This window comes from Hirundo rustica, chromosome 7 (assembly GCF_015227805.2).
Source record: "Hirundo rustica isolate bHirRus1 chromosome 7, bHirRus1.pri.v3, whole genome shotgun sequence".
NCBI lineage: Eukaryota > Metazoa > Chordata > Aves > Passeriformes > Hirundinidae > Hirundo > Hirundo rustica.
This window is the reverse complement of record NC_053456.1, coordinates 23,286,445-23,314,081: the sequence shown is the minus strand read 5'-3', so window position 1 is coordinate 23,314,081 and position 27,637 is coordinate 23,286,445. Positions and strand designations below refer to the sequence as shown.

Below are 27,637 nucleotides of genomic sequence, written 5' to 3'. Positions count from 1 at the left end.
AATAATGAGTTGTTGCAAGTTGCTGTGCACAGACTGTGATATATTGCCAGCTTATTATTTCTGAGCTCTGTGGTGTGTCACAGGTACACTTATTTCTATATTAAGCAATGCCTCTGCAGTTTGGAACCTTATTTGTTGGAACTAGTTGTTGGGTCATGCATTGTAGCATTTGAAAAAAGAAAACACCATTTTAATAGTAAGGATTCGTTGCTATCTAGTAACAATTTTGTCTTTTTTCTCTGTAGGTATGAAGCACCCATTAAGTCCTGACCACATCATTGAAGATGGGATTATGAATCAACCAGCTGTTCTACGGGTCTTTGAAGAAAAAGGACTGAGGAATGACAGACAGGATTATCAATTAAACAAAGAAAAAAAGAAGATACTGTTTTCCTTCTGTGAAGTGTGCAATATACAGCTGAACTCTGCAGCCCAAGCTCAAGTTCATTACAACGGGAAATCTCACTTGAAAAGAGTGAAGCAGCTAAATAATGGAAAACTCCCTACAAGTACAGCTCCTGGCACTTTGTTTGCAAGTACAAGCACAGGTACATAATTAGTTTGTGATGTTGGATTTTGGTCAAGAATTCTGAGGAAGTTTTTAAGCTCTGCCTTCTCCACCTAACATAACCATTAAGCTTAATACAGATTAATACTAGTAGTTAATAATATTTTGCCATATTCAGAATTACTGGTGTGTTTCTTTTTTTGTGAAGCCAAATGGTACTGAGGCAATATTCCATTATGTGTTGGACCTTGAGATATTTGAAAGTAACTCTTGTGGATTCAAGTACTTACACATTTTGTCATCTGCTTTTGTTCCCAAAAGAAAGTTCTGGAGGGATGCTACATGTACAGGAGAAACTATTAAATTAAATCTAGTAGTGGAACGATGGAGGAGGGGAGCTGGAATTTACATGCTGGGCCCTTTCATTCTTTCTGTTTTCAGCCCTCTGGGTTTTAACTACTCTCATTCACTGAATCAGTTTGGGTTGGAAGATACCTCTAAGTAAGAAGTATTTCAGAATAAGACTTTTTACTTACTAGGCAAAACAAAAGTCTAAAATGTTTGGGCAAAATGCATTTAGCATGCATAATGTAAAGATACAAAGCACATAATATGTTTTTCTGTTTTTAGGGGTGGGTTGTTTCTATTTGTTTCAGTGTTAGACTCAGTTCATAGCTACTTGAAAAATCTAACAGATCTCAAATCTTCATACAGTAAGTTTTCTTAATTGTAATATTTGTTTTTATTTGCTACATAAAGACACTGGCTTTGGTTTGATTTCATTTTGTATGGAAACAGTAAAGCTGCATTGAAGGATTTAACTTTTTTTTTAAATTATTTTGTTTCTTGTTAACTAAATTTTACTTGTTTTGAAGTCTGTGGTACATTTTTGTTTGATTTAGAACCATGTAGTATGAGGGTATCACTTGTGTAAGGCCTGTGATTCAGAAGATGAAATTCCTATTGAATAGCATCTGGATTACTTAATTTTGTGCATTCTTAAAAGAATTGAGTATCTGTGAGACATTGATTGACTTAAGATTCCTCTGTGTGTGGATCTACAATGCAAACATATAAAAACGTTTTCTATTTTTGTTGCTTTTTGTTATCTGAACCCCTTCGTCTGATGCCTTTGCTGTCATTCCTGGGGATGACAGCTGATGCTCTGGCACCATTACTCGAAGAATGCTCTGATGCTCAGAATACAATTTTGTTTGCTGGAGCACATGCTTCAGGCTTACTGCATAGCTTGGGAGTTAAAATTCATGTTTCTTTGTACTTTGTTCACCGATCTCTCTATTAGGCTATATCCTAGTTGTGTGCTAGTTATGCTGGTCTATCCAGTGTATGTTGAAATAAGCATTGTTTTTTCATAGCTGAGGGATATTGTGTTCACAGCATTTAAAAGAAAAAAATACCTTACAATAGACAATTTACTATTACTGTGATTACATAAGCAATTTAATGTACTGTTTAAGAACCAGTGGGAGAACAAGATTTACTGAGATGTAGTTCTCAAAGAACGTTTTTCTAAAATAACTAGAAATTAATTTTCTTATAAATTTACATTATCCAGGCTCAGTTTTAATCCATGTCCTCTAGAGTGTTATTACCTCTTGTAATGGAAGTCTTCCTTTCCCATTTCTTCAGCTAACATTGTAAACAGAACTAATTGTGCAGATGGTAAGAGAGCAATTATATTAATCTCACCTCACCAGTGAATAGATTTTATTCCACGTGCAAAGGAAGCAAATAGCCCCTCTCGTACTTCACTGTTATAGCTGCACCCTTCTAACTAAGCACCTAAGTGCACCACAGTTCAGCACACCTCAGGAAACACTTCCTGAAAAAGTTCCTGCCAGTGTCAGGTTGGAGTTTTCCTCTGTCTTCAAAAAATAAATGAGAAATCAATAATATTCCAGCTGGAAAATGAGGTGACTGTAGATTTTCCTTGACACTTCAGAAACCAGAACTTTGTGATTCTGTGTGACAGAATTGATGAATCCCTGTCTCCAGTTCTCCCTGACACTTGGTGGACTTTCTTATAAATGGAGATGAGACATATTTTCATATTCATTCTGTTTTATGGTCCTCTCTGTGACAGGTGGCCCTCAGTTGTTGGAAAATGTCCTTTCAATTTTTGACTTCCACTATGTTTTACAACTGTAAGCTCGATTTGTTGCTGTTAACTTGCTATTAGTGGTCATTGTTGTACTGTTATTAGAGTGTTTATTAAGATACCTGGAATTCCAGGTCCTGGCAAGAATACCTTTAATTGTGCAGATGAAGGACTTTTATATATTTAAAGTCTAAATATAATGTAAGAGATTAGTTTAAAGTTACTTCTTTGTATTTAGAGGAAGGGTGTAATTGTCATAGGAATTAAAATTTATTTAGCAATATAGTTTTTAAAAAATTATTTCTAGTTTATCTTGCCTCACCAGTAATTGATATATACAAACTCTTTTGCTATTGTACCTCTACCCGCAATTAAAATTACTTGCTAGCAAGTAAGATTTAATATAGAATAATGATTTAGGAGCCACTTTTGTTTATATTGCCACAATCAGGAAATTAATGGGTCACATTAGGTGAGTTGGGTGATTTGATCCGCTCATTGAACTCCTCTTTTTCTTTACACTGGTGTTGAAAAATGGAAAAAAAAGATTAGTCTGCTTGGAAAATAGATTGCGCACGGTGTTAGAGCCTCCACTATCGCTTGTGTTAATGCTTGTTTATTCCAGCCATGCCCCCGTGTCTCCTACTGCTGCTCAGGCTGCGGCTTCAGTGCTGCCACTCCCTGGGCCAGGCACAGGCGATGCACGGCCAGGCTGCGGGCGGGGGGACATAAATGAACTCTCAGGAGTACATTTATGAAGGAAGTGTGTGTTGAAATCGGAGATGATTTCGTCTGTTTCCTATGGAGAACACGGGAAAGAAAGGGTGGTTTCCCGCACCCTTGGGGAGACGCATTTCAGAGTGAGCCTGTTTAAAGCTGTGCAGTGAGCAGGCCTTGCCGGAGCCTGCAGCAGCGCGGAGCAGCTGCCGGCGGCCCTGGGTGCCTGACACCCGCCGGCCCGCGCTGAAAGCACGGGCCGAGCCCGCTGCCCGCAGGGGCCGCGACCGCACGGCACGAGCTCGGCTGAGCGCTAACTCACGTCCGCTCGCGTCCCCCGCGCCGCCAGCGCGCTGATGAGTCAATTGCTGCGGGCCCGAGGCCGGAGCCGGGACGCTCGGCTCCCACGCGATGGCGCTGCAGCCCGGGCCGTGCCGGGCCGCGCCGTCAGCATCCCGGGCTCGGCGGGGACAAATGCGGCGTGACCGCCACTGCCGCCTGCGGTATTCCGTGCCTGGATGCAGAGTACTCCTCCCACGCCTTCTTCGGAGGTGAGGCCGGCTTTGCTCCACGAATCCTCATTGCTTCTTCCGTGGGGCGGTGTCTCCTGGTGAGTGCCCTGCCTCTCTCTCCTTCGCACCTATGATAACATGGGAGCAGTTGGGGTAGTTTTAAAGAAGTGTATTAGAGATGCCTGCCGAAGTCCAGATTTTACAGATCTCTGGAAACGTGTAGGAAAGTTTCATTTTTGTTACAGAAAGTGCCCAAATTTAAAAGTGGGCAAAGGAGAGTCCCTTTTCCCTGGGTCCAAGGCTGTTTTAAAGAGCACATGTTAGAGCCTAGGTGGCAATGATTAATGCCCATGATTTTCCTGTAGGTTTAGTGGGAGGTGTGATTGGGATGTCAGGGTGTAGTGTAGCACCTCTGCCCATTTGTTCTTGAAATCTCTGACCTTGTGGGACAGTTTTGGAAATGCTGTGGGACCCTATACAATGACTCTTTGTAGGGAGCAGCGCTACGAGTTACTGCGCTAACGCTGCACTACTGAGGAAATAGTCACGGTTTGATTTACTGGGCCATCATAAGCATTGAGTTTTGTGATCTGCTTCACAGCAATGACAGCCGGGGATTTGTTAATATAGCAAAATAAATACATAAATTACTAGACTTGTGTTGTGTTTGTGACTTAAATCAGGTCATAAAAAGGGCCTAGGTAGTGGTGGTGGAAGAAAGAGGGTAAAACAGCAGTTTTGGGCATGGGAGAAGAACAAGGGAGTATGGACAAGGCAGGGTTTCTTCCACTTATTGGAGCTTTTTTGTCTCTTTGTGGAGTGCAAAAATATAAATTTGTAAGTCTAGGCAACGTATCAAGTTAATGGAGGCAGGGAGGCTTACAACTAAAGAACTCAGATTATTCTATACGGATAGGATCCATAGACTATATAGCTAACTTGCATATTAGTTTTCAAAAAAGATAGAGAGGTAGAAAGTGAATAGTATCTTCAGCCAAAAAATAGAACAGACTATTGATAGGCATTGAAGAATAGTGCTGAAAATATTCCAGTTAGCCTTAAATCTACATTCCCAATTTTGGCCTCATGCATGAGAGCAAGACTCTTTTTTTTTTTTTTTTTTTGAATGAAACAGTGAATGAAATTAGCTTGCCAGATGACCAGATCAGTGCAGGATTAAATGATGGTTGGTTACAACAGAATGAATCTGCAGTACACTGCTCTCATTTCATTGGAGATTTCCTTGGTTTTTGTTAGAAGAGTCTAATCCTAAACGCAGATCTTCGTATGTAGGTTTTAATCTCTATATGGGCCAAGACTGGCTTTCTGATAGGTAGCTTAGTGGCCATCTAAGACTGCTTTGTGCCAACGTAATGGAACGGAACTTTTGCTTACTTTAAGCCTCTTGATCTAGATCCTCAATTCCTTCTCAGTGTTTGCCTTTCATTAATCTAAAAAAAAGACAAGAATAATCCGATTTTTATTGCAGAAGATCTTTATGAATTATTCTAGCAAATGCTCAGAGGAATACAAAGCAGCAATCAAAAGTGTTTTGAAAAAGTTTGTGACCTGAGTCCTCTTAAATGTGTGCATGCATAGCTACAGAATTAGCGTGCAAGTCTGTAGAGAGCACTGTGAGCTTACTCTTTTTCTGTGTTGGGTCAAAACGTTTTTTAGACTAGTAGAAGGTCAGCACTCATTTTGCTTTCTATGTCTGCTGCCTACAGCCTGATCTTTTAGAAAGCAGTTTCAAGAAAGCTGCTTCTGTGGGGACGCAAAGCAGAGCAACTCCGCTGGGCTCCACCTCTCTCTCCCCCCGTGAGAGAGAGCTTGCTCCATGCTTTGATTTAGGTAGAATCCATTTTTCTGTTTGTAAAAAATTAGACTCTCGCTAAAAAGCAAAACTGTGTCCAATATAATGGAAATAATGACAAAAAGAGTTACGTGCCCATAATGAGACTTAGCTTAGTGAGCTCTTGAGAAACTCTTAGAAACACTTCTTGCTACAGGGTACGTTGACTTTTTTCTTATTCGGTGGTCTCTTGAACAAGATTGCATCTGGTAGATGGCAGCACATTCTTTGCATTACTTGAGTCTCCTCCACCGTTTACTTAAGAGATAGGTATGTACCATTTTTCTTACAATATGAACTGTACTTATGATAAGCAATTGCTGTTTTTCTTTCACAGAAATCATCATGGAAACATAGAATATGCTGAATTGGAAGGGACCCATCAGGATTATGATTAGCTGCTCTGAAATTAAGCGGATTTATTGTATTCATTTTGGACACTTTGTACTCCTCACAAAATGTTGATGGTGAGACATGTAAGATGTAAGAGAGATGTTGATGTAAGGCCCAGAACTGACATTAAAGTTGGTCTCTTATTTGCTGATAGCTACATGCTGTATCTATAATATTTTGTTCTTTGAGTAGCTGCACTGCGAAATAAAGTACTGGTAAAACTAATAAAAATATGAAGTAGATGATATGTACCCTCACTGGTAGTCTCTTCCTACTGGTAGTAGGAAGAAAAAAGGGGAAAATATTTTGTTGAGGTCAGTTGTTTTAAAGTAATGGATAATTGATTGCATCAGAGCAAAACATTTTAAAAATCCCTAATTCCCTAATGGCAAATTGAAAACTATATCTCTTTTGAAGCTGGCAAAGCTTATCAGACCAATTATTCATCTCTAGACTCCACTTCATTCTCTTTGAGGTGGGGAACACATGAATGACATTAGGCAAACAAGCAGAGTATGTAACTATTATGGAAAAAAAGTGCTTTATAGGGGAGTGGTCCTTTGGGTGGAATGTGGAAGGATTTCAAAACAGAATTGGACAGTACATTTAGCACCCTTTGCCACTACTTTGCATAGACATATTCTTGCAGCAAAATGCCTTCCTGGACAGTTTAACCTCTCTTCTGTGGTAAAAAACCCAGCATTTAATTTATCAGAAAATCAGTTATTCTAGAGTCTAGGACCAAAAATAGCTCACCAGCCATGGTTTGAAGCTGAGAATGGCTGCAGAGTGGTGGTGACACAGCTTCTGCTTTAGTTGGGAGCATATCCCATGTCTTAACTACTTTGGGCATGGCCTGGAGAGCTTCTTAAATCAGTTCAGTTGACGTTTCTGCAAGAATTTCTTTGCTGTCTCACTGAAGGATGTGGTCCATAGTTTAGAGGTGTAGACAGCTAAGATGAAAAGAGATATATAAATTCAGACATTTTTAATCATGTGCATTTCTAACCATGATTTCTGGATTAAAACTACTGGGGAAAAAAGAAACAGTGAAGTCAGGTTTGTTTATTTTTTTTACCTTGTAACAGGAAAACTGATATCTTCTCCGAATCTATCTATTCTTATGATATCTTCTATCTCATTTCATTGCCCAGATGAGCAATTTTTCTCATCTGGGATCAGATCCTGTCAAAATTTCTCATAGTTGTCCTGTGACCCAGCAGCATATTTGGATAACTGTACAGGTAGTATAATAAAAAACTCCCATGTCTTTCCATTTATTGAAAGCCTAGTTATGATTACATCTGTCTTTTGCTGTGTATCTCTGGGTGTGAGTATGCACAGCAGTACGTGCTCTGTTACCTTTCTGGGGAAGGTAAACCTCTGAAGTACCTGCAAAATCAAAAAGATGTACGTTGCGAGAAGTCCATGTGGGAGTAGGAATAGCAAATTTAATAGCCATGGAGATTTTTCACAGTAAGTAATTTAAAATTACTCTTGTTTTAGAAGGATAAAGGCATTGGTCATGTAATGTCATGCTTTTAGTGATTTTTTTTAAAAAAAAATTTTTTTTTTTTTTTACAAATGCATAATCTGCTAGACTGTACAGGTCTTTGTTGGGTCAGTATTCTAAATGTTTTCACCCAAATATTTATTATTCTTTTCAATAGATATCCTGATTTTTAATATGTAATAGACTTTGTCTGTTACATGGTTAAAAAAAATACTTATTTCATTTGCATAATTTTGAATTAATCTTATTTAGAAATGCTGTAAGGAATCATTAATTTTTATTGCTGGATTTTTTTTCCCCCCAGTAATGAACCTCATCACAATAAGGCTGCTGATTCTCCTCGGTCTCGTGTTCGTTGTAGAAAAGACAGAGCTATTTTTAACATTTACACAGTCTAGATAGATGATTCCTCGTTCTGTGTGGTTTGGAGCTGAAGCTGTAGAGCCTTTCGTAATCATATCCTTTTATTTTTTTATGGTTTGTTTGAATTTGATCTCTGTAGCTGATTCCGTGCATTGATAATGAAGGCTTGGGTTGCCTGATTCTCAGCATAAATTCAGGCAGACTTCTACTTCGACACTGCTCTGTGTTTCGGTACGCATGAGGATACAGAACTGAAATTGCTTTGCTTTCTTTACAAATGACTCAGAGTGCGCTTGTCCTTCCCTAAAATGTTGCCAGCGTGTGAAGGATTTTCAATGAGCAGTGCAATAAGCCGGCATCTGGGAAGGTTTGAGGCTGCTCTGGTATAGCAGTGAACTGTCACACAGATGATTGGGGCTGCAGCCAACACTCTGTAGCACCGTAGATCATATTGGTCACATACTGGAAGTTTTGTTTATGTAACTTGGTTGCTGTTTAACCTGCTTAAATAGTATTGCCATAATGTGGAGTGGGCTTCCCAGTAGAGGTGAGTCTGTTTTTTTATTATTAAACTTCACTGAATTGCTTTGTGCTACGACATTAAGAGTGGATGCTTACATGTTTGGCATTATTTCTATGTGCAGAGCATTTCTGTTTTAGTTATTCCAGTGGAAAGGATAAAAAAATGGCAAGGCATATAATGCATCTTTTTCTTCTCTTCTTATTTCAGTATTAAAAGTAACTAAATATGTGGCAAGCTCCCTTTCCTTGCTTGCTGTTTGCAGAGGGCATCTTTCCAGTAGGTGACTTCCTATGCATTTTAAATGTTTTTTGACTGTCAGTGATGTTGTGTTATTGTTGTAGAAAGAAGCTTATTAGTAGTGTGAATAAATACCTCTTACCAGAGCTTGCTTTCTGGCTTGTTAAACCGCAAAGTATAGTTACAATGATGTGTGAAACATAAGAGGAAACATAAGAGCTGTCAGATTCTCCAGACAGACTAAAAAAGTAAAGAATGAAATAAATTGTATACAGGATTTGACATATTACATATGTCTGTCATTGTTAATGTTAAAAGTTATGATCTGTCATGCCCAGGACAGCTTCCAGTAATTCATTTGCACTGACAGCTTTCTTTGAGAAGGGTATAAAATTACTGTCGCTTCTCCCTAACCAGTTAAATTTGAGATATAGTGCACTAAGTTTTATTTAAGGGAATAGATAGTGTGCCAAAGGTAGCCTGTGAAGTTCTAGTCCTACACCTTTAAGCTTGAAAGTATCATCTTACACTAAACAGAATTTGTACTTGTGTGCTTTAAAAAAATAGGGGGGTTATTGAGAATTCCACCTATAGCAGAACAAAAAAAAATTAGTTCAGCTGAGTTACTTATTAAGCACTGCTCTTATGCAAATATTGAGATTGTGAGGTGAGACCTCCTATGATTATTTTTGTGTAAGCCAATAGTACTTTTTAATAAAATAAAGAAATATGTTGAAAAATATTTATTAATTTTTTTTTTCTTGCTTGCTATAGAAATGTCTGTGCTTACTATGTAAAGACTGCTGTGGTTTGGGGGTTTTTTTTGTTTGTTTTTTCTTCTTCTGAGGAACTAGGACAGCTCATGCTTTTTCCTGCTAAATATATTTATGAGGCAGCTGTTTTATAGCTTTCAGCTCCAAAGTTATAGATAAGTGTGTATTTGTTTGACAGAAGATTCGAGAATTTCCATTTACTGCCAGTACATGTAAAGCTTGGCTAAGCAGACTGCATCAGGAGCACACACCATTTGTATTAGCCAATCTGTCTTTGCAAGTCCCAGGGCCACTATCTTGCTAGAAGCCACTGTGTGCTTTTGAAAGCATGAAATTAGTTTTATACTGAGCACATAGTTTCTCATTTAGCAGTTCTTTTTATGGTAATGGTCAATTTATGGTTCGGTGCCAGAATTTTGGTGTTCTGTCAAAGCTGATAGCTTCTGCTAAGGTGTTCTTTGGAGATAAAGACAAACAAACAAAATCCAAAACAACACCACCCCCCCCAACAAAAATGCAGTTTGTAGTAGGGATCCTAGGGAGATGCAAATAAAAGAAAGTTCTCCTGAATTACGTAACTCCTGACATTGCTGATAGCATTTTGGAATTATTTTATTGTAGTATTTCAGAAAACATTTGTCGTTCATGACATAAAATTATTAAATTAGTTGTCACCTTTTTATACTTCATAAGGGTTTTTTTTGTTTGCTTTCTTTTTCCCCATGATGTGTAAAATCACTCTCTCAATGCTAACTTTCTGTATGCAATTTTTTTCTCTATGCTATTTTTCTCTCTTATTTAATGATTAAGGTTCAAATGCACTTGAGAAATGTATATGAAGCACCCTAAACATTCAGGATGATTTTTAGATAGCAGCTTTAGAATACATTACAAGCTTTTTGCTTTCTTCAAGAATCTAGAGAAGTCAAAATAAGTTGTTATTAAAACTTTTTTAAAACCTTTTTTATTATGTATAATTAATAAATTGATGGACCAACTTATTTTTAACCTGTGTCTCGTTCTTGGCAGATTTTTGTTGTTTTTCTAACCATGCCAGATTTGTGACTCTTCCCTCACAAGGAGCTATGCTTGATGAAACGTTAAGGTGGTTAACACTGTGCACTTCACTTGGGTTACTCTGCCTAGCCTACATTATTCTCTCTTGTATATAGGCAATTTAAAACTGCATTGCCCTTAATCTGTTTCACAATTCTGACTTGATCCTGAAATAAGCATTTTTTAATGATTCAATATTTTGCCTTTTTGCTCAGTTCTGTCTTCAAGGAGCAAAATTTGACGTTGCTTTTTTTGTGTGCAAGATAGGGTTGACTCTAGAGCTGGTTATGTTTCTTCTGTTCAGTGCTGAGGAGAGATCCTGTTCCACCTACTGTTGTGTCTTCCTGGGATAAGAAAAAGTTGGAGGTCATAGTCCTCAGAAATTCAGTTAAGAATTTCATGTAAGCTGGTGCACTCATTTTTTATTACTCCATCATCGTAGAGGAGAAGTAGAAGCTATGGAGATGACTGCCCTTTGTCACAGGCACGTGGAAAGCACAGCAGTCTCACTTCGACAAAGCTCCCTTTTCAAAACCATGTTTGGATGCTTCTGTAGTTCATGCAAGAGATGCATACTGGCAGCTTAACTATATATTGTAATTTTAGGACCTTTGAGTAAATTTGCTTGCTATTGTGGGGTGTGTTTAAAGGCTACCAGGCAGGAAATATAATGAACATTTGGAAAACAATGTGTGACACGTTGCTACCATGGCATATACAATTTGTTTTATTTCATTATGTGCTTGAGATAGAATTTCTTTTATGTCTTTTTTTTTTTTTTTTTTTTTTTTTTGGCGGGGGGAGGTGCGGGGGTTGGTAATTCTTTGTATCATTATGAATACAAGCTTGCTAAATTTATCTCTGGTTGGTTATTTGTTTCAAGATGGTTTTTGCAAGGTCCTTTTACCCTTAAAGATCTTGCATCTTCTTCCAAGTGTCTTTATTGCTGCCTGTTTCCCATCCTCCCATTTCATATTGATAGTTCAAGTGAGAGGCAAGATTTGGTGTGTTTGCTGTGTTGGACGAAACATCTTGGTGTGGAGCTCTATTGCTTCTCTAGCCATTCTCTAACCATTTCTGTATCAGATTGTCAGTTATCACATTGCACTGTCATTTTAATTCCTTCTCCTTTGGAAGGCATCAGTATTAAAGTATGGTGATCTTTTGCACTTTTATGAGTGTTCGGGGGTAGCAGATTCTCAAATGCCAAGATTACTTTACAAGGAGATTCTGAGGAAGAGGACACTAAGCTGAAAGGAAAAGAAATTATTGGGGAAGTGAGCAATTCCATGTTAGTCACTTGACTCTGGGATCCAAGTCTAGCTAAGCTCTTGGTGGAAATTTTGAAATTTGCTTTTTTTTAGTGAAGGTCACTGATGAATCCTGCCAGAGGAGCTGAATGCACTGAGAACTGTAGTTCACTGTAGCAGCCCTGTTGAAGCTTTACTTCTGAAGCTCAAGTTTGTGTTTTTTTCCTCTCTGAAAGTTAAAGAGCCAGAGATGTTCTGGAGGTCTCACCCAGAATGTTCAGCCACGAAATTGTTTTGGGGTGGTTTTTTTGTGTGTGTTTTGTTTGTTTGTTTGTGGTTTTTGTTTGTTTGTTTGGGTTTTGGGGGTTTGTTTTGTTTTGTTTTTTTAAATATGCTTTCTGTTCTGTTGGATTTTGAGCAGTGCTCATACCATGACTCTGAAGGGAAAATGAACTTCCCTCTTTCACATATGTTTTTTTGTTCCTGTAAGGATTTTTTTTTTAAATTATTTTTTGGTTGAAAGTGAGGAAAGCTGGGTATGTTTTGATCTCCAGAGGTGTAGGGAGAGTGCTTTTGTATTGATACCAGCAGTCAGGGCAGATGAAAGGCTAAATTCCTTAGCCTTGGGTAGGTTCAAGACCTACACTGAAGTTTTTGTGTTTCTGACTGAGCAGTGCAGATCTTGGGAGGAGATGAGGAAGACTTTTTAATACTCTGCAAACAGTAGAATACAACTTCCTTAAGGATTGAGGTTTTGAAATTCATGTAGTATGTTACAGGAGCTACTTGAGGGAAAGGATAGGACTATGGAAGCTCAGTGGACAAAATTTTCCCTTTAAGCAACTTGTGAAACTGACTGACCTGGGGCAAGAATTTGTGTTATGATGCATTTGGTAATACCACTTGTTAGTGTATGGGTTGTGCTGGAGGGTGTAGGAGATCTGTGGTCAGATCACCTGTGTTCAGGTGATGAAAGGATGTTTCCCTCTTGAGGGACTTCTGAGGCTACTGTGGTGTGTTCAGTTTTGGATTTTTTTTGTTTGGTTTTGCTAGCTGTTGACATTAGTAGTGTTTATATTTTTATTGAGCTAGAAAAGACAGAGCAGGTTTCTGGTGTGTGAGTTTCCCTTTTGCTTGCTTTAAGCATTCTGTGATGGCAGAAGTTGAAACACAGTGCCTGAGTTTGTAGCTTCTACCTGGGGGTCTCCCAGTTTCTTCAGGATATTTCATGTAGGAGTGGAGAGATGAAGGCAAGGTAAGAAATCCATATAGGAAGTTCTTAAAATTGTCTGTTTTTCTGCTCAAGCTGAATTCAAAATTTTCACACATGTGCATCTCCTCTGGCTCAGCCTTGAGTGTTTTCATTGATGAAATCCTGAAATGTTTTGTGACTGAGCATTTAAATATGAGCAGAAATTGAGGTGCTTTTTTTGTCAGGTGATCAAACTTAAGTGTTGCATGGACAAAATAAAGAGGTGAGGAGGATTCATAGGCTTTAGAGTGGCACATCTGGATAAAGAGACACAGAAATCACTTCATCAAGAAAAAACAGACTAGTTGGAAAAGACTGAAAACTGTTGTTAGGAATTGCAATTGTATTGTGGACAGCTTTGTTAATGGTAGCATTTGAGCCTGATGTATCTCTAGGAAGGTTCTGAATAGTAAAAATCGATCTATTAAGCAATCATTGTAGTAAGTTCTTTTTAAGGAAGCATAAACAACACTTAGCTCCTGTGTACCCAGGTTACTTCTGAAAATAAGATTTAAGCTTTTCAGTCACTTGGCTGCTGAGTTAAGGCTGAGACTTTGAGAAAAGCCGAAGTTGGAACACCAGGACTATATTGACTGGGGAGTAAATCTTTATGAAAACATTCCCAGGTTTTGGGTATCTTAAACATGTCAGCAAGTACAAATAATGTCCTTTTATTTTATCAGTTGCAAACACTCATTTTAATAATTACCCTATCTAATGAGTATTTTCTCTTTCAAGGGAAAATTGTCTTTTTTTTTTTTTCTTTCAGTCTTCCTCAAAACAAACAAGTCAACTTTGTTTCAGAGATTTTCAGACTACCTTCACAGAAAAAATATTTGAGTTTATAGTGTTCTGTTAAGTGTATATTAGCCTTCTACTCTGGTTATTAGTTATTGCATGGTATCTATGCTTCTTGTGGTTATTTTTTGCTTAAATTTTTGGTAGGTGATGGAATGCCAGGCACATACTTTGCCTTAGACTAAATTCAGTTGTTTTATATTTTTTACAGTTTTGCTTCAAAAATGCTTGTTATGATTATCCAGACTTGAAATCAGTAGTTGTATTGGGCAGATAAAGCTATCTGTATTTTTAAAGTATTTTTACTTTATACTGATTTCCTCATTTGGAAACTTGGTGTTGCTTTGATAGATAGCACACTACCCTGACTGCTTCAAGTCATCCCTTTGCAAGGTTGATGCAATGCATCAAAGCTGTTCTAGCCACTTTAAATAACTAAGATAAGAATCCTAATCTCAGAGATTGTCATTCATTAATTGAATAACTGCAGAGTGGAGAGCAGGGCTGTGTTGTTTCTGCTGGTTGCAGATTAGCAGGCTGTTGTGCTGCTCGGAGTCTCATCCATCCTGTGCCTGGGGTGATCATTCTCAGAACCGACAGCTGTGCACAGGGGAGCTGCTCGGGCCCCTCTCCAAGTGCATCTCTCCTGCCTGTGCAGCACTGACCCCTCTGTGGCAAAAGCAAACTGCTGGGAGAACACCAGGAGTTGAGAAATACATGGGCACCTCATCCAGTCTCAGACAGGGAGTGTGCATGGAGCCTGGATGGAAAATGGCAATTTTTACTCTGTCTTGAGTGGTCAAATATATTTGAAATTAATTACATATCCTAAAATGTGTCAAAATAGCAGCTTTTAGTAGGCAGCTGAGTGATGATAAACAGCAAGAAACTGCTGTGCTATTGTGCTACCTGGCCTGAAACTGAAATCCCCTTTACTCAGTATATTATTTTCTAGGCCATCTATTGAATGAACATGTTGTTTACTGCCTACTTTTAACAGAGTTCTTGGGCCAGGAGAAATTGTTATGTAAAGTCAAAATTTCAGGAGTTGCCTAGTTGGTAGAAAAACAGGCAGTAACAGTGCAGACACAGAGGAGGAGCCTTTGAGGAACCATAATCCCTTAGAAACTTTTTTTCCCCTTTCTTCTTTTCCCTTTGATGTTGCTGAATGCTAGAGGAATGTGATGGTACTTCTATGGTGTGGAGCAATCTGCTGCCCACGCAAAGTGGAGTCTGAAGGGACGTCTACCAATTAACTGAAAATAATGAGAAAATTATTATTGTTACACTAATCAAAGTTAACTTGTTACCAAGAAATTGGGAAGTCATCACATTTGTAAGCTGTGTATGGTCTATGATATAAGTTCTCGTATAAATAAAATTAGAATCAATTCATCCACTGGGGCTCATAGACTCTGAGGACCAAAGGAATCACCAAGCCTTATCTCTTCTACAGTACTGGACAAAATAATCTCTAGCATTAATTCCCTTAGGAGAAGAAAGTGCTTTCCCAAATATGCCAGTGTTTGCTGTTAAGTCCAATAAATCTGCAGTTGAACTAAAACACATTATTTAGAGACATACTCAAGTTCAATTTAAGGACTTCAGGGTGTGCTGAATTTACTTGTTATGTTGTTGTACTGTTTGAATAAACCTTTACCTTTGCAGTTAAGAACCACATCTTACTGCCAATTTGAATTTTCTGATTACGTGCTTAGGAGGTCCCTTTTCCTCTCTACTATTAAAGAACCTCCATGATTAGACACATTCTTCTTATAAAATGGCAAGGAATCTTGATTTCAAGTCTGACACTGTTTGTATTAAGGATGCAATTACAAGCAGAGATTGTGTAACATTTGAAAAGGTTATGTATTATTTTTTTAATAACATGATTTTACATCAGTGGCCTCTGACTTGCTGGTGAATCAGAATGACAACTTTGCCTCCACAGTAGTGGACTGTTGGGTCGTGGTGTTTAAAGTCTGCATGACGTACTTGTAACTGGAACAAATACTCTTTCAACCAGGAGTGAGTTCATAAAGCTCCCTTTCTTTGCATCAAGTTAGAAGCATGATACTGATACTTCTCAAGGTTTTCTGGATTTCTGCTGTCTTTTCCTCTCCTCTAGTTATTTTCAGCTGGCAGGATAAAGCTTTTCTCTGTGAAAGGAGAGTAATTTTCTAGGTCAAATTCCTTGTTTTTGGTATGGGCTGCCAGTTTTGCTCCTTCGTAGAGGTTGGAGTCTGTTTCTAATGCTGTATTTTAAATATTGAAAGGCAGCTACGTAACAACTCTGTGTCCACTGCTTGGTACCATCTGGCATGTGCAGTGAACTTTGTCACTCAATGTTATTTTAACAATTTGAAAAGAATGCATAATATTTTAGCTTAGTATCAATGTAGGGTTTGTATTGGCATAGCTTTATCTGATTTCCTGTACATGATGTATGCCTATCATGTTGCCTAATTTTCTTGGTAGTACTTTCCAAAGCTTTCATTGAGCTAAAGCGTACCTTCAGAAAGTGACAGAAAGTGGAGAATACAGAATCTAATCAGCTTGTAAAGACTCTGTGTCCATGATTTACTTGATAGATGTTTCCTTACAGTTTTACCTAGGTTTTGGGACAAGAATATCTGTAATCAATCCATGTAAATAATTTTGTTATCTTTTTTGCGTACATTAGTACTGACAGTCATGCTCATTAGCCGTTGTCCTTTCTCACCTCATTGTATTGTTTAGAGACAATATCATCCAGAGTTACATTCAGACTATCATCCTTGGAATGCCTTTTCATCCTTTGGAGCATGTCCCCAGCAGCTACATCCATCTGTCCACAAAGACTTCTTTCTGTACTTTGTGGGAAGAGTGGGAAGCACAGCGTAAGCATACTAATTCATTTGGACAAGCAATTCCTTCCTATTCTACCCTTTTACTTAAGGTAAAATGCTTACAGTTGGGTTGCACAGAACTGTCTTGACAGGATATACTGTTAACAGGCTTGCTCCTAAGCCTGTGACTATTATACTAATATAATAACCTAATACTTCACAAGCTGGTGTTCAGTGTTTCTGATTCCAGAATGTGTGCTGCCAGAATTTTTTTTTTTTTCCCTTGATTCTAAACTTTCTCTCACAGAAGTGGGAATGAAAAAGCTCTGTGAATTTAAGTATTGCTTGGAATTTATTTCTGCAGTTTGCTTGAAACTTGACCTTTATCTAAGCTCTTCTCACTGCTGGGTCAGGGTATGTGTATTCAGGAGTGGTGTCCATGAATAAATCCAAAAATAACGTGGCTTGAATTAAAGAAGAATATTATTTTGTAGCAAAATCTAAAGTGAAAATGCTCAAACTAAAACAAAATTCTTTTGCACATCACTGAATGTCTGGGAAAGTTGGTCACTCCTGAACTGCTTTTTCTCCACCTGTGTAAGCCTTCCCTCTGCTTTCCCCTTCTGATGTCAAGTTACTTCAGGTAAGTTACTTATTTCTTCTGAAACATCATCTTACACTCTTTTAATTCAAATTTTATGTAAACACATGGTAGTATTTTCTCCTCTTCTCTTAGATTTTTCTTTCAGTATCAGGGTTTGTAATTGATTTTTCTCTACAGTGAAGTAAAAATGTGGTGTGCTTTCCTGTGGTTTATGTTCCTTCATCTGTAAGATTAACTAAAGTCTAACTTTGAAGGTTTGATTTCTCCCCCCCTCCCCCCCCTTTGGTAAACAACTATTTTTAATGGACCTTTTTTAATTGGAGTTTAGTAACTGCTGAGAGAAAAAGGTGTGGGGTTTTTTTGTTTTTTGGTTGGTTGGTTGGTTGGGGGTTTTTTGTTGTTGTTGGTTTGGTTTGGGTTTTTTTGGGTTTTGGTGGGGTTTTTTTGGTGTTTTTTTTTTGTTTTGTTTTGGGGTTTTTTGTGTTTTTTTTTGGGGGGGGGGGTTTGCTAAATAAAGCATTTATGGAAAGATGAAAATATTTTCCTTCCAACTTTTCACAAACTTGGTGAGCTTGGACTGGTTCTTCTAAAATGACAACACGTGGAAGTGTTTTTCCTCTTTCATCATCTCTCAGTGGCATGTACATCTGAGGCTTCTGATCTTTGGCTTAAACTACTGTTAAGTTTTCATTATAAATATGCCAACTACAGGAGCAAAAGGCCCATGAGCAAATATTTATTAATGTTATCTTCTCCCAGACACATTTGCATAGTAATTTCTTGCTAGATTCCTGTGCTTATGGTTGTCAAATCTACACTGCTTTTTGTCAGCCTCACCATAGGGTATGAAAATGGTAATAAGAATTGGAGGGGATGTGGAGCATGAAGGTTTAATAACATGCCTTGAAATAAAACAAAAACCAAAACAAACAAACAAAAAACCAAAAACAAACGAAAAAAAAGAATTGATATGCTGAATTATAATGAAAAATACTTGCCTGAAATTAATGTCCAGTAAGGGAATCTTAAATTCATAGGTACTCTAAGTCTTGATTTCATGATGGGAAAAAAAGCAAAACAAAACACTTAATTGTTCAATACAGCCTTGTAGCAAAAAGAAAATTTAAACAAAATTTTAGATTATGCAGTAGTTTTTTGTAGTAGTTGTTTTTTTTAAAAAAAATCTTTGGTCTTGTCTTGGCATAGGATTAGTCATGTTCATCTTTACGAATGAGAGGTGTTTTGCTTGGAGCTTGTCTTTTATGCTGCCATAATGAAATGAATTATTATTTGTATTGCATATATGTCTTAAGGGCTACAGTTCTATTGTGCTAGACTTGTACAGAATTATGGAAAAGACTTATTCCCAAAATTTTTAAATCTGCCTTTGAAACATAAGGCATTAAGAAAATAGTGCAAACTAAAAGATTAGAGTGATCTAGGAAAAATTGCTCCACTAAACTCAAATTATTTTTTTGATGTTTCTCACGAAAGTGAATGCTTATTTGGCAAGACTTGATTGTATCACAGTAGAAAAATGTCTAATATATGAACAAACCAAGAAGAGGGGCTTCCTGAACATTAATCTGTTTTGCTGCATGTTAAATTTTTTTGTCCTGTAGGACAGTCTTTGACTTAGGCAGGGTTGTCTTTTTTAAATTGGGATAACCATGATGTAGCTTATATGTTAACAAGGCAGCTATAAAATTTGGTGGTTTTCCTTACACAAGTTGCTGTTTTCTTTCCGTGCCTTGCAAGTAAAGCTCATCCATGAGGACATTTGCATTTGAAAAGGAGGAATGAGTCAAGGAACCACCCTCAGAAAATGAGTGTGCAGTCTAACAGGCTATGAAGGAGGAGATAGGGAGCTAGGAGCTCTCTGATCTCTTCCCATCTCAAGCTGTGGTGCATGTTCCAAGTGCACAGGTTTCCAGGTCCTCAGTGTTAAATGCTGAGAGTCCACACTAGGCTTGCTGAATCTTAAACTTCCATTGTACTTCAACAAAAATGCAGTTTACTTAAATTTGGAGTTTTTAACACAGATTTGTAATGATGATAATCAGTGTCCTTGTACACTGCTTGTTCCTTCTTTTTGTTTGTCTAATGCTGTTAAACTAATTTTTGCTCTGGACCTGTTGGGATGGTGTTACATATTTATTTGGTCAATATACCACAGATAAATGAAATGCAAGTACCTGTGATAGACTGTTGAGGATGTTGGAGTGACTGCTGATGGGGCTCTGTGGCACACTGGGATGGCACAGTAATAGTGGTAGTAGCACAATACTTTTCTTTAGATTTTGAACCTACTTTTCTGCGTTTAAGGGGGAAATAGAATTTCTTGATCACAGATATTTTTTCCTGAATTCCCTTCTCCGTTCTTTATTTGGTAATTGAATTACCAATTTAATACTCTAGGTGAGGGAAATTTAAGTTTTATGTTGAGTAGTCCTGCTTATGAAGAATATAAAATACTTTTTTTTTTTTTTTTTTTTTTGACAAGTGATGATCAGAATGTGTCTTCTGCAGTTCTGTGTAGCAGGCCAGGGTATATGTCTGGCTTCACTCCAGGCAGTGAACACTTGGAGTGTGCTGGGGCAGTGCTTCAGGAAGCATGCTGCTTGCAGGAACTGTGCTCACATTTCCATTGGCTGGAAAAGTAGGAACATCAGCTGGAGTCATTAATGTTGTTGTCTTTAGGGGTGCCTGTAGCTGATCTGTCTGCTTTCCCAGAATAGGACACTGAAGCCAGTAAATAAGGCAATAAAATATTTCACACCTAATAAATTTCATACCAAAATTTCAAACCAAGAGCAAATGAAATCTAGGCAGTTCTAGGAAGAAGACAGTTGTTCCAAATGTTAAGAGATTGTGGTAATATAGAAAAGGCAAGGATAAGAAAATCCCTGCTATTTTTTATGGGAGGAGGTAAAGCTTGTGTCTCAGGAAACTTCTGAAATGCTTTAAAATACTTCAATAATGACAAAAACAGAAAAGGGAAGTAAATCCTAAGCAACGTCTGAGAGTAAAAACATTCAAAGTACATGAATGTTACCCAACAAAATAAGTGGCTATAAGAACATATCCCAAGGAGGATTCAAAATAAATAGAATGAAGCAGTATGGAAAGGAAATGTGAAAAAATTCAAGCCCTGCATGTATTTTTATGGGCATATGGAACTGATTCAAAGCCTGTTTCTTCATAACTGAGCTTTTAAGAATAAAGAAGTTCCTTATCTGTTATTTACTACATTTAAAATGTTGTTCAAAGCATGATTGATTTTTTTGGTTAGAAATTATTTGTTTATAAGTCTTGTGTCTAACCGGTTAAATCAGTTGTCTTTAATTTTATTATTTTTTACAGGGGTATATATGCTTTGACATAGTATATTGACATGTAGCGTTGAAAAATAACTAAAAATAATTCCTGAGTAAAAAAATGAGGTGGGCAGAGAAGTGATACACTAGACATCTCAGGAGTGATAAATTATTTCAAGGAATTACAATCAGAATTGTGTATATTCATAATAAGCAGAACAAATTATTTGGTTCTTATTTCAGTTTATGTCCTGTTATGTCCAAGCAGAGGGAGTTTGGAATTTTGCTTTGGAATGTGCGATATTCAGGATGACAGAGTCTAGCAGGAGTGGAAGAAACAGGCAAGTTGAAGTTACAGGGAGAGATATGCAATATCTGGATGTCTCTCATAAAATAATGTAGCATTTAACTTTCAGCCCTCTACAATATGACAGGTTTTGTAACATTAGCATAAACTATGAAAAAAACACTTTTTGGAGGAACATCTTGGAAGTGTTTGGAAACTCAAAGTCGCAAACTTTTGATTTCTGTAAATAATGATGCTTTTATAGGGTAGCCTCAAAAAACCCAGGTTTTCTTGTCAATTATATGTCGTAGCTGTAAATAAAACTATAATTTGATTTCTTTTCCAACCAAGAAAAATTATTTGATAACTATGTTTCAGTTGTTTATATGTAAGCTAAACAAGTGCACATAAAATGTTTCTATCCATGACATTATATGCTCCTTATCACTGTCATAGCAAATGCCCTAAGAATTGCTTAGAGATACTTTGAGAATTTTTCACTTGCAGTTCTTCTCTCCCACGTACAGGAGGAAATTTCAAGGAAGGTTTGAAGAAGTAAAACCATAAAAGTATAGGATGTGTTTTAGTGTGGTAGGGGGCTTTAGGTGTAACAAATTTGAGTGTGTCTGTGTCTCATGCTCGTGCCATTGTGGTGGAGCTTTGGATGCTAGGGGTTTTTTCAGTATCATTAATGACCTTCATGACCCTTGGCAAGCCTTAAAATTACTTCCACTTTTGTCAGCTGAGAATGACTTGGTGATTGTTGTCAGCACCTTGGAGGAGTTTCAGACTCACATGCTCTCAGTAAAACTCCTTCCAGAGAGTATTACTTGTGAACAAAGAGGGCTTCAGCTGGGGTACTGGATATTGCTGTCCATTTTTGCGGTGCCTTTTTATGCTGAGAGATGACTAAGATGGTCTTTGGCTGCATTGTGAAGCAGTGACAGCCTTCCTTGTTTAGCATGTTAGATAAAGGCTGTCCTGCATCTATTCAAGTGCAACAGATTGCAAAGCTTCCCTGCACAGGTGAAATGACCTGTGCCTAGATGATAACTCTAGTTTTCCCTTGCTGCCAAAAGAAACCTTTATATTCACTCCTGTGAGTTGATTTTTTTTGTCTGGTTCATTTGTTTTGAATAGGTACTTTAACATTCTGCATGGTTCCCAAACACAAGTGTTTTTCTTCTCTTTTCCAAATATAGCAGTTCAGCACCAAATGGCTGAAAATAGACGCTAGGTAGTTCAGTTTGCATCCATGGCAGGGGTTGCTGTCTATTTCTCCAATGTTTTCTCTGGTGTGTCATTAAGCGTAGCCCAGCAGTGGCTGTTTCAGGGTGTGTAGTACCACCTTCCTGACTTTAATAAAGGGAAGCTGCTCCTGTTTGCAGAGCTTGCTTGTATTTTCAACATTAAAAGGTCTATGACAGGGTGGCCATCAGACAGAAATTTCCCCTGTCAGGGGCAGCATAAAGTGCGATCTACTTGTAAGAAAATCAGTCGATGCTTGCGTTCAGTGGCAGGATTGACAAGGGGGTAGAGGGACTGCTTTGCAAAGAGCCTTAAAAGTTCAACATCTAAACAGGAGGTATGCTAGGGCTTCTCATTGTCTAGTGATGAGAGCTCTCCCACCACTAGTTCATGCAGCAAGTTTTGATGTGTTCATCATGCAGGCCTTCCTTCAGGCCATGCCATAGAGGCATCATCACTGGCTGCAGGCCAGGAGAGTTAATTTCTGCACTTCTGTTTAATGAGTTAACATCAACCCTAATGTAGATTTTCATTCTGGCTTAGATGGTTGGTCATAATTATAATATCCAGATGCTGTTTTCCATTGTTTGAGCATTATTTTCCCATTCTCCATTCTCCTCAGCAAGCTGTGCATTAGCCAGGCTTGATTGGGGTGCTGTGTACACTCAGCGTGGCTGTACAGCAGTGTGGTTCCACCAGACCCATGAAGTGGTGCTATAGTCAAAACCAGAACACTGACAGCTTGTAAAGCAAAGCAGAAGTTGCACTGCAACCAGAGCAAATATTTGACTAAAAATGAGCCAGTCTGTACGACTGTGCTGTAGAGACTTATTAGCCATATCTGAAGAGCTCTGAAGGACAGCCCTGTTGATTTTGTTCTTATCTTGATGACCTTGTAGGTTAAGTTAATGGTTTCTAAACTGCACTGATGAATTTGTGGGACAGTTCTGTTTGTCTTCAGTCAAGGAGAAAGGAAAGTAGCGTAGAGTTAAAAGAAAAACTCTTACAATTAACTCAGTTAACATTCAATATGTATTTTAATTTGCATGGGTGTAGAATCAATGAAAATATAGTAACTATATAATCAAGACAAGACTGAAATGTAGTTCATCTGCATTAAATGATTTATTTCTCAAATCTTATGACTTGGAAGTCATCTGGAATTACAATATGTATCATCACACTTGGCTGATAGACATTTTTAAAGAAGCTGGAGTTTGACGAGGATGGGGAAAAAATGAGTCTCTTCTTACTGATGTATAAAACCAGGCTGTTTCTCACTGTGGCACTCCTGGTGTGGCTTGTGAGGCAGAATGTTTTTGCCTCTCTGAGGGTACTTGTAACTGGGGAGGAAGCCATTCTTTCAGGATAGTAGGGCTGCAGAATAATCTCAGGGAATGATCATTTGTGCGAGATCATTAACTAATTTAAAAATTGTCACAGCTTTGTAAATCCAGACATAAAAGGAAGAATGCAGAATTTCATATAGCTACTCCTAAGATACATCCTAATTTTCAGTTCCTATGTGGCATAGTGAATTTCACCTTCATACATAATATTGGTAAAACTTGGATGTTTTATAGATGAAGAGGCTGTTGATCTCTTGTAAATGTTAACTATGAGAGCAGTCTGCATAAGATCAAGAGGCACTAAGGGATAATGTAATTGGAATTTTTCAAACAACTGTGTCTGTTTCAGAATGAAGATTCAGGATAGAAAAAATAAGACAAAATAGATCTCAGCATAATTAAGATTTTTGCCACTGGTTATTACGGGAAAACTTTCTTAAATATTTTACCCTTACCCCTTTGAAAGTTTTGATGTGAGATGAGCAGGATTTTCATTCTGCAGCTACTTTATTAAGCAAAAGCACCTTTGATTCCCAAACTTCTAACTAAAAAAGAGGACCAGAGCTGTAATTAGCAATTACCACTTTTTTTTCCTTTCCTTTCCTGATGGAAAGATCCTTGAGTCAGTCAAGATGAGGGGAAATTTTGTTAAAGCATAAAGTGTTTTGTTCTTACTAAAAAGGTGAGGGAAAAAAAACCAACTACATAATATATAATTATATAAAATATATATATAAACAGTAAAATAGGGTTGGGGAATTGACTTTATTTGATATGGATTTAAATTTTGTAAATAAATCTGCTCTTGGTAACTTGCACAATAGTATTCTCTTCAGCAAGGTGATTAAGGGTGCCTAAGCATGACCTCTGCTTTGCCCCAGCAAAGAAAAAAAATAAAAATAACACAACAAATATAGAGAAGGAATAAAGGGGAAATAGGGCTTGCATTTTTGGTTTTCGTTCTGTTTTGTTTCGGTGGCTTTTTTTGTTGTTGTTCCTTTTTGTTGTTGTTGTTGGTTGTTTTGTTTGTTTCAGGTCAAGTAAAATTAATGATAATATGTAGAGGCTTCTATATAAAAACTTCATTAAAGCTATATATATATATATACACACTATATATATAGTATTAAAGCTCTGCTTTAACACTATTAGCAAATAAACCCTTGACCTCTTCTATGTTACTGAGAAGAGATCTTTGAAATAAATCAAGTGGATGTTGCTAAGACTATTATTTGAAGATGTCTGAGCAGGAAGGTATATCTATGTTTTAAGGTAGATTCTGGTATTAATGAGCTGGTCTCTCATCTCCTGAGCCAGTATCATTTAGCACAATTTTTTTAAATGTCTTTTTTTCTCTTATTTAAGTGCCAATGCTGCTAGCTCTGTACAGCACAGAAAAAGGGTTTAAAGCAGGTGTAGACCTCTTAGCTGAGAATTTATTATGGTCTACCTTTTTATCCTAACATGTAACAGAAAGGAAATGATGTGCTGTTGATTTATGTTAGCGTGTAACAGGAGATGATTTAAGTAAAGCAGTAGCCGATATTGCAATAATAAAGTTCGCATGAAGTAGGGTAGGGAAGATGAAAGAACATGTGTCAGAGTAATGTAATATACTGAAAACTGATAATAGCTTTATTTTGGTGAGCTCAATTTCTTCTGGATAGACAACACAAAAACGAGAAGTACAAGATGAATAAGGAATTTGGATTTTGAACTTCTGTTTGAAAGACTAAGGAATATATGTCATAATAAGATACAAGTCCCATGCAAAATGGTAATTAGGCCATTCCCAAGTGAGTATTGCTGTCTATTCTGCTACAAAAAATGCTTTCTCTGAGGAAGAGGAGCACAGAACATCTGATGCTAAGTGCTACCACAGCTACTTATAATACAAAAGTACTTTTTGTCAATGTTATGTGAGAGAACCTGACAAATTGTAGGGGGACCTTTTTTGTTTCCCCTCATGTTTCAGCATCTGAAGACATGAAATTATTTCATATTCACCTTTCCAAACCCTGATATTATATAATAATTTTATTTGAATACAGAAGTGGATTTCCTATGTCTCTTTCACACTGCCATCTTCAGAGAATACCTGAAGTAATGCAGGTATTTTAAAAGCCTGTTAATTGTTTCACCCTTGGAATTTTTATATCCTGAATATTTTAAGTCACATTTAAGTATTTGAAGTTGTGATCCTTTGCTAATAGGAACAGTGGCTTTTCCATCTCAGAATTCTCTAGAAAGAATGAACTCATTTCACATGGTCTACAGGGATTTTGGTGAGTGGTTGGTAGCAGTATAGGTGGCCACTTTTCTTTGTAGATTGATTTGGTGAGTATAGACTTAATGAGATTTCTTAATGTATTTTAATGCTCTAGAATTATATATGTAGATCTATATATTATTAGATAAAACTGTTGCTCTTTGATGGACTGCGCTATGTATAGTGTCTGCAATCTGGAACTTGCTTAAACAACAAACACTGCACAAACAGAGTTTGGAAATCATAATTTCACATGTCTATTCTGAAAAGAGGTGAACAAGAGCTAAATTCTCTGATATAATTGTGTTATGTTAATTTAACATTATTGTGACACACTTTGTCACTGCATTGATTTTTTTTTTTTTTTTTAATGTCTTTTTGGTACCATCAGTTTAGATGTGCATACTTATAACCTTTATCACAACATATTCTTGCAAAACTGGTTAATTGTAGTATCAGAGAACAGCCCAGATTGGAAGGGATCTTGAAAGATCACCTGGTCCAAGATTTCCTGGAAAGGGGAGTCATGATGAGATTTTCTAGCAGCTTGTCCATATCTTGAAACCTCCAGCGATGAGGATTCCATCATGGTCCTGGGGAGGTTGCTGCGGTGAATTCTTCATCTCACTAATTTTTTTCTCAAGATGAAGCATCTCCCAGTGTACTGCTCACACCTTTTCATCTCCATGTAGATCCTCATGGAGAGAGAGCCTCAATCCTCTTTATGACTATTGTTTAAGTACTGAAATTATCTTAAAAGTTCCCACCTAAGCCTTCTCTTTTCCAGGGAGAAAACTCCAACTCCTTCAGTCTTTCCTCGTAGGACAGGCTCTCCAGACCTTTGATCACCATTAAGGGCCTTCTTTGGAGCTCTCCACTCTGTCAACATCTTTCTTGGTTTGTAGGGACTTGACCTGTACACAGTACTGGGGGTTCAGCCTGACAAGCACTGAGTAGATTGGGATGATCACATCTCTGTCTCTGTTTATAAAGCCCCTGTGGACTGAGGATTGAAGATTAATCTTAATTAAGATTAAACATTGTTTTTTCATTATGAGATTTCAAAGATATTGAAATGACCAGAGTTTTTTATGCTGTTTTGCAATCTCTGTGTTTGGATTCACAGTCAGTAATGTCAGATGTGGTTTCTAATTTGTGCTTTTCTTTATGTGAGTTATTATGGATGGATGGTGTCCACTCCTCTGTAAGGAAAAGCAAGGATATCTGTCTTCTTCAACAAGTGGATGTGAGGTTGCAAGATGTTTTTCTGTGCTGGTCTTTGTCACTCTGTTTCACATATGAAAATAGAAGATTATGTGAAGTATTGTGACAAAGCTGCTCTGGCTCTTCATTGCATCTCAAGTTTCAGTCTTGTTCCAAATCTGGCTCTGGTAAGGAACACTTGTCTCATTAGTCAGTTTTTCTCATCAGCAGCCAGCAATGCTGACTGAAACAAATTAAAGGGAACTGCTTGGAAGGGGTAGACAGAAGAACGCCTGACATCAGAGATATCCAAACCCAAAATACTGAGTTACCTTTTTGCCGATTTCTTAATGCAGAACTGCTAACATTTCGCAGTTCTGTTGCTGCCAATCTTATGCATTTATTTACGGTTATGGGAGAGAATTGCTTGGCTGAAGGTTCAAGTTATTTCCAAATATGGCAGAAATTTTCTGTAAGGGTCCTTTTCTAGGTTCAGGTGGTACTCACATCTTTCTTGTGATGTGCCTTGTGCAGGTTAACCCACTAAAGACTGAGTACGCTTTGGTGGTCTGTATTCTTCGCGCTGGTGTTGAAGGATGTAAGCTCTTGGCTTGCAGGATTTGCCATTGAGTTAATTATGCAGGCTTTTCCTTTCTGGGAGTTATCT

The 27,637-nt window shown here is 37.6% G+C and overlaps 1 protein-coding gene across 12 annotated transcripts in view; it reads left to right on the top strand.

Annotated features, from left to right (window-relative positions):
• ZNF385B (zinc finger protein 385B) overlaps window positions 1-27,637 on the top strand; it is a 155,623-nt gene that overhangs the window by 30,943 nt on the left and 97,043 nt on the right. For 6 of the 12 annotated variants that reach the window (XM_040070376.2, XM_040070377.2, XM_040070375.2 and 3 more), the window contains exon 2: window positions 246-548. In XM_040070376.2, the coding sequence (XP_039926310.1) occupies window positions 248-548 (301 nt within the window). In that variant the 5' untranslated portion in view covers window positions 246-247. Of the gene's footprint in view, window positions 1-245; window positions 549-3,850; window positions 3,955-7,066; window positions 7,161-7,494; window positions 7,578-8,251; window positions 8,525-27,637 lie in introns of those variants that run through there. The other 6 variants (XM_040070384.2, XM_040070381.2, XM_040070378.2 and 3 more) reach the window with 6 other exon arrangements.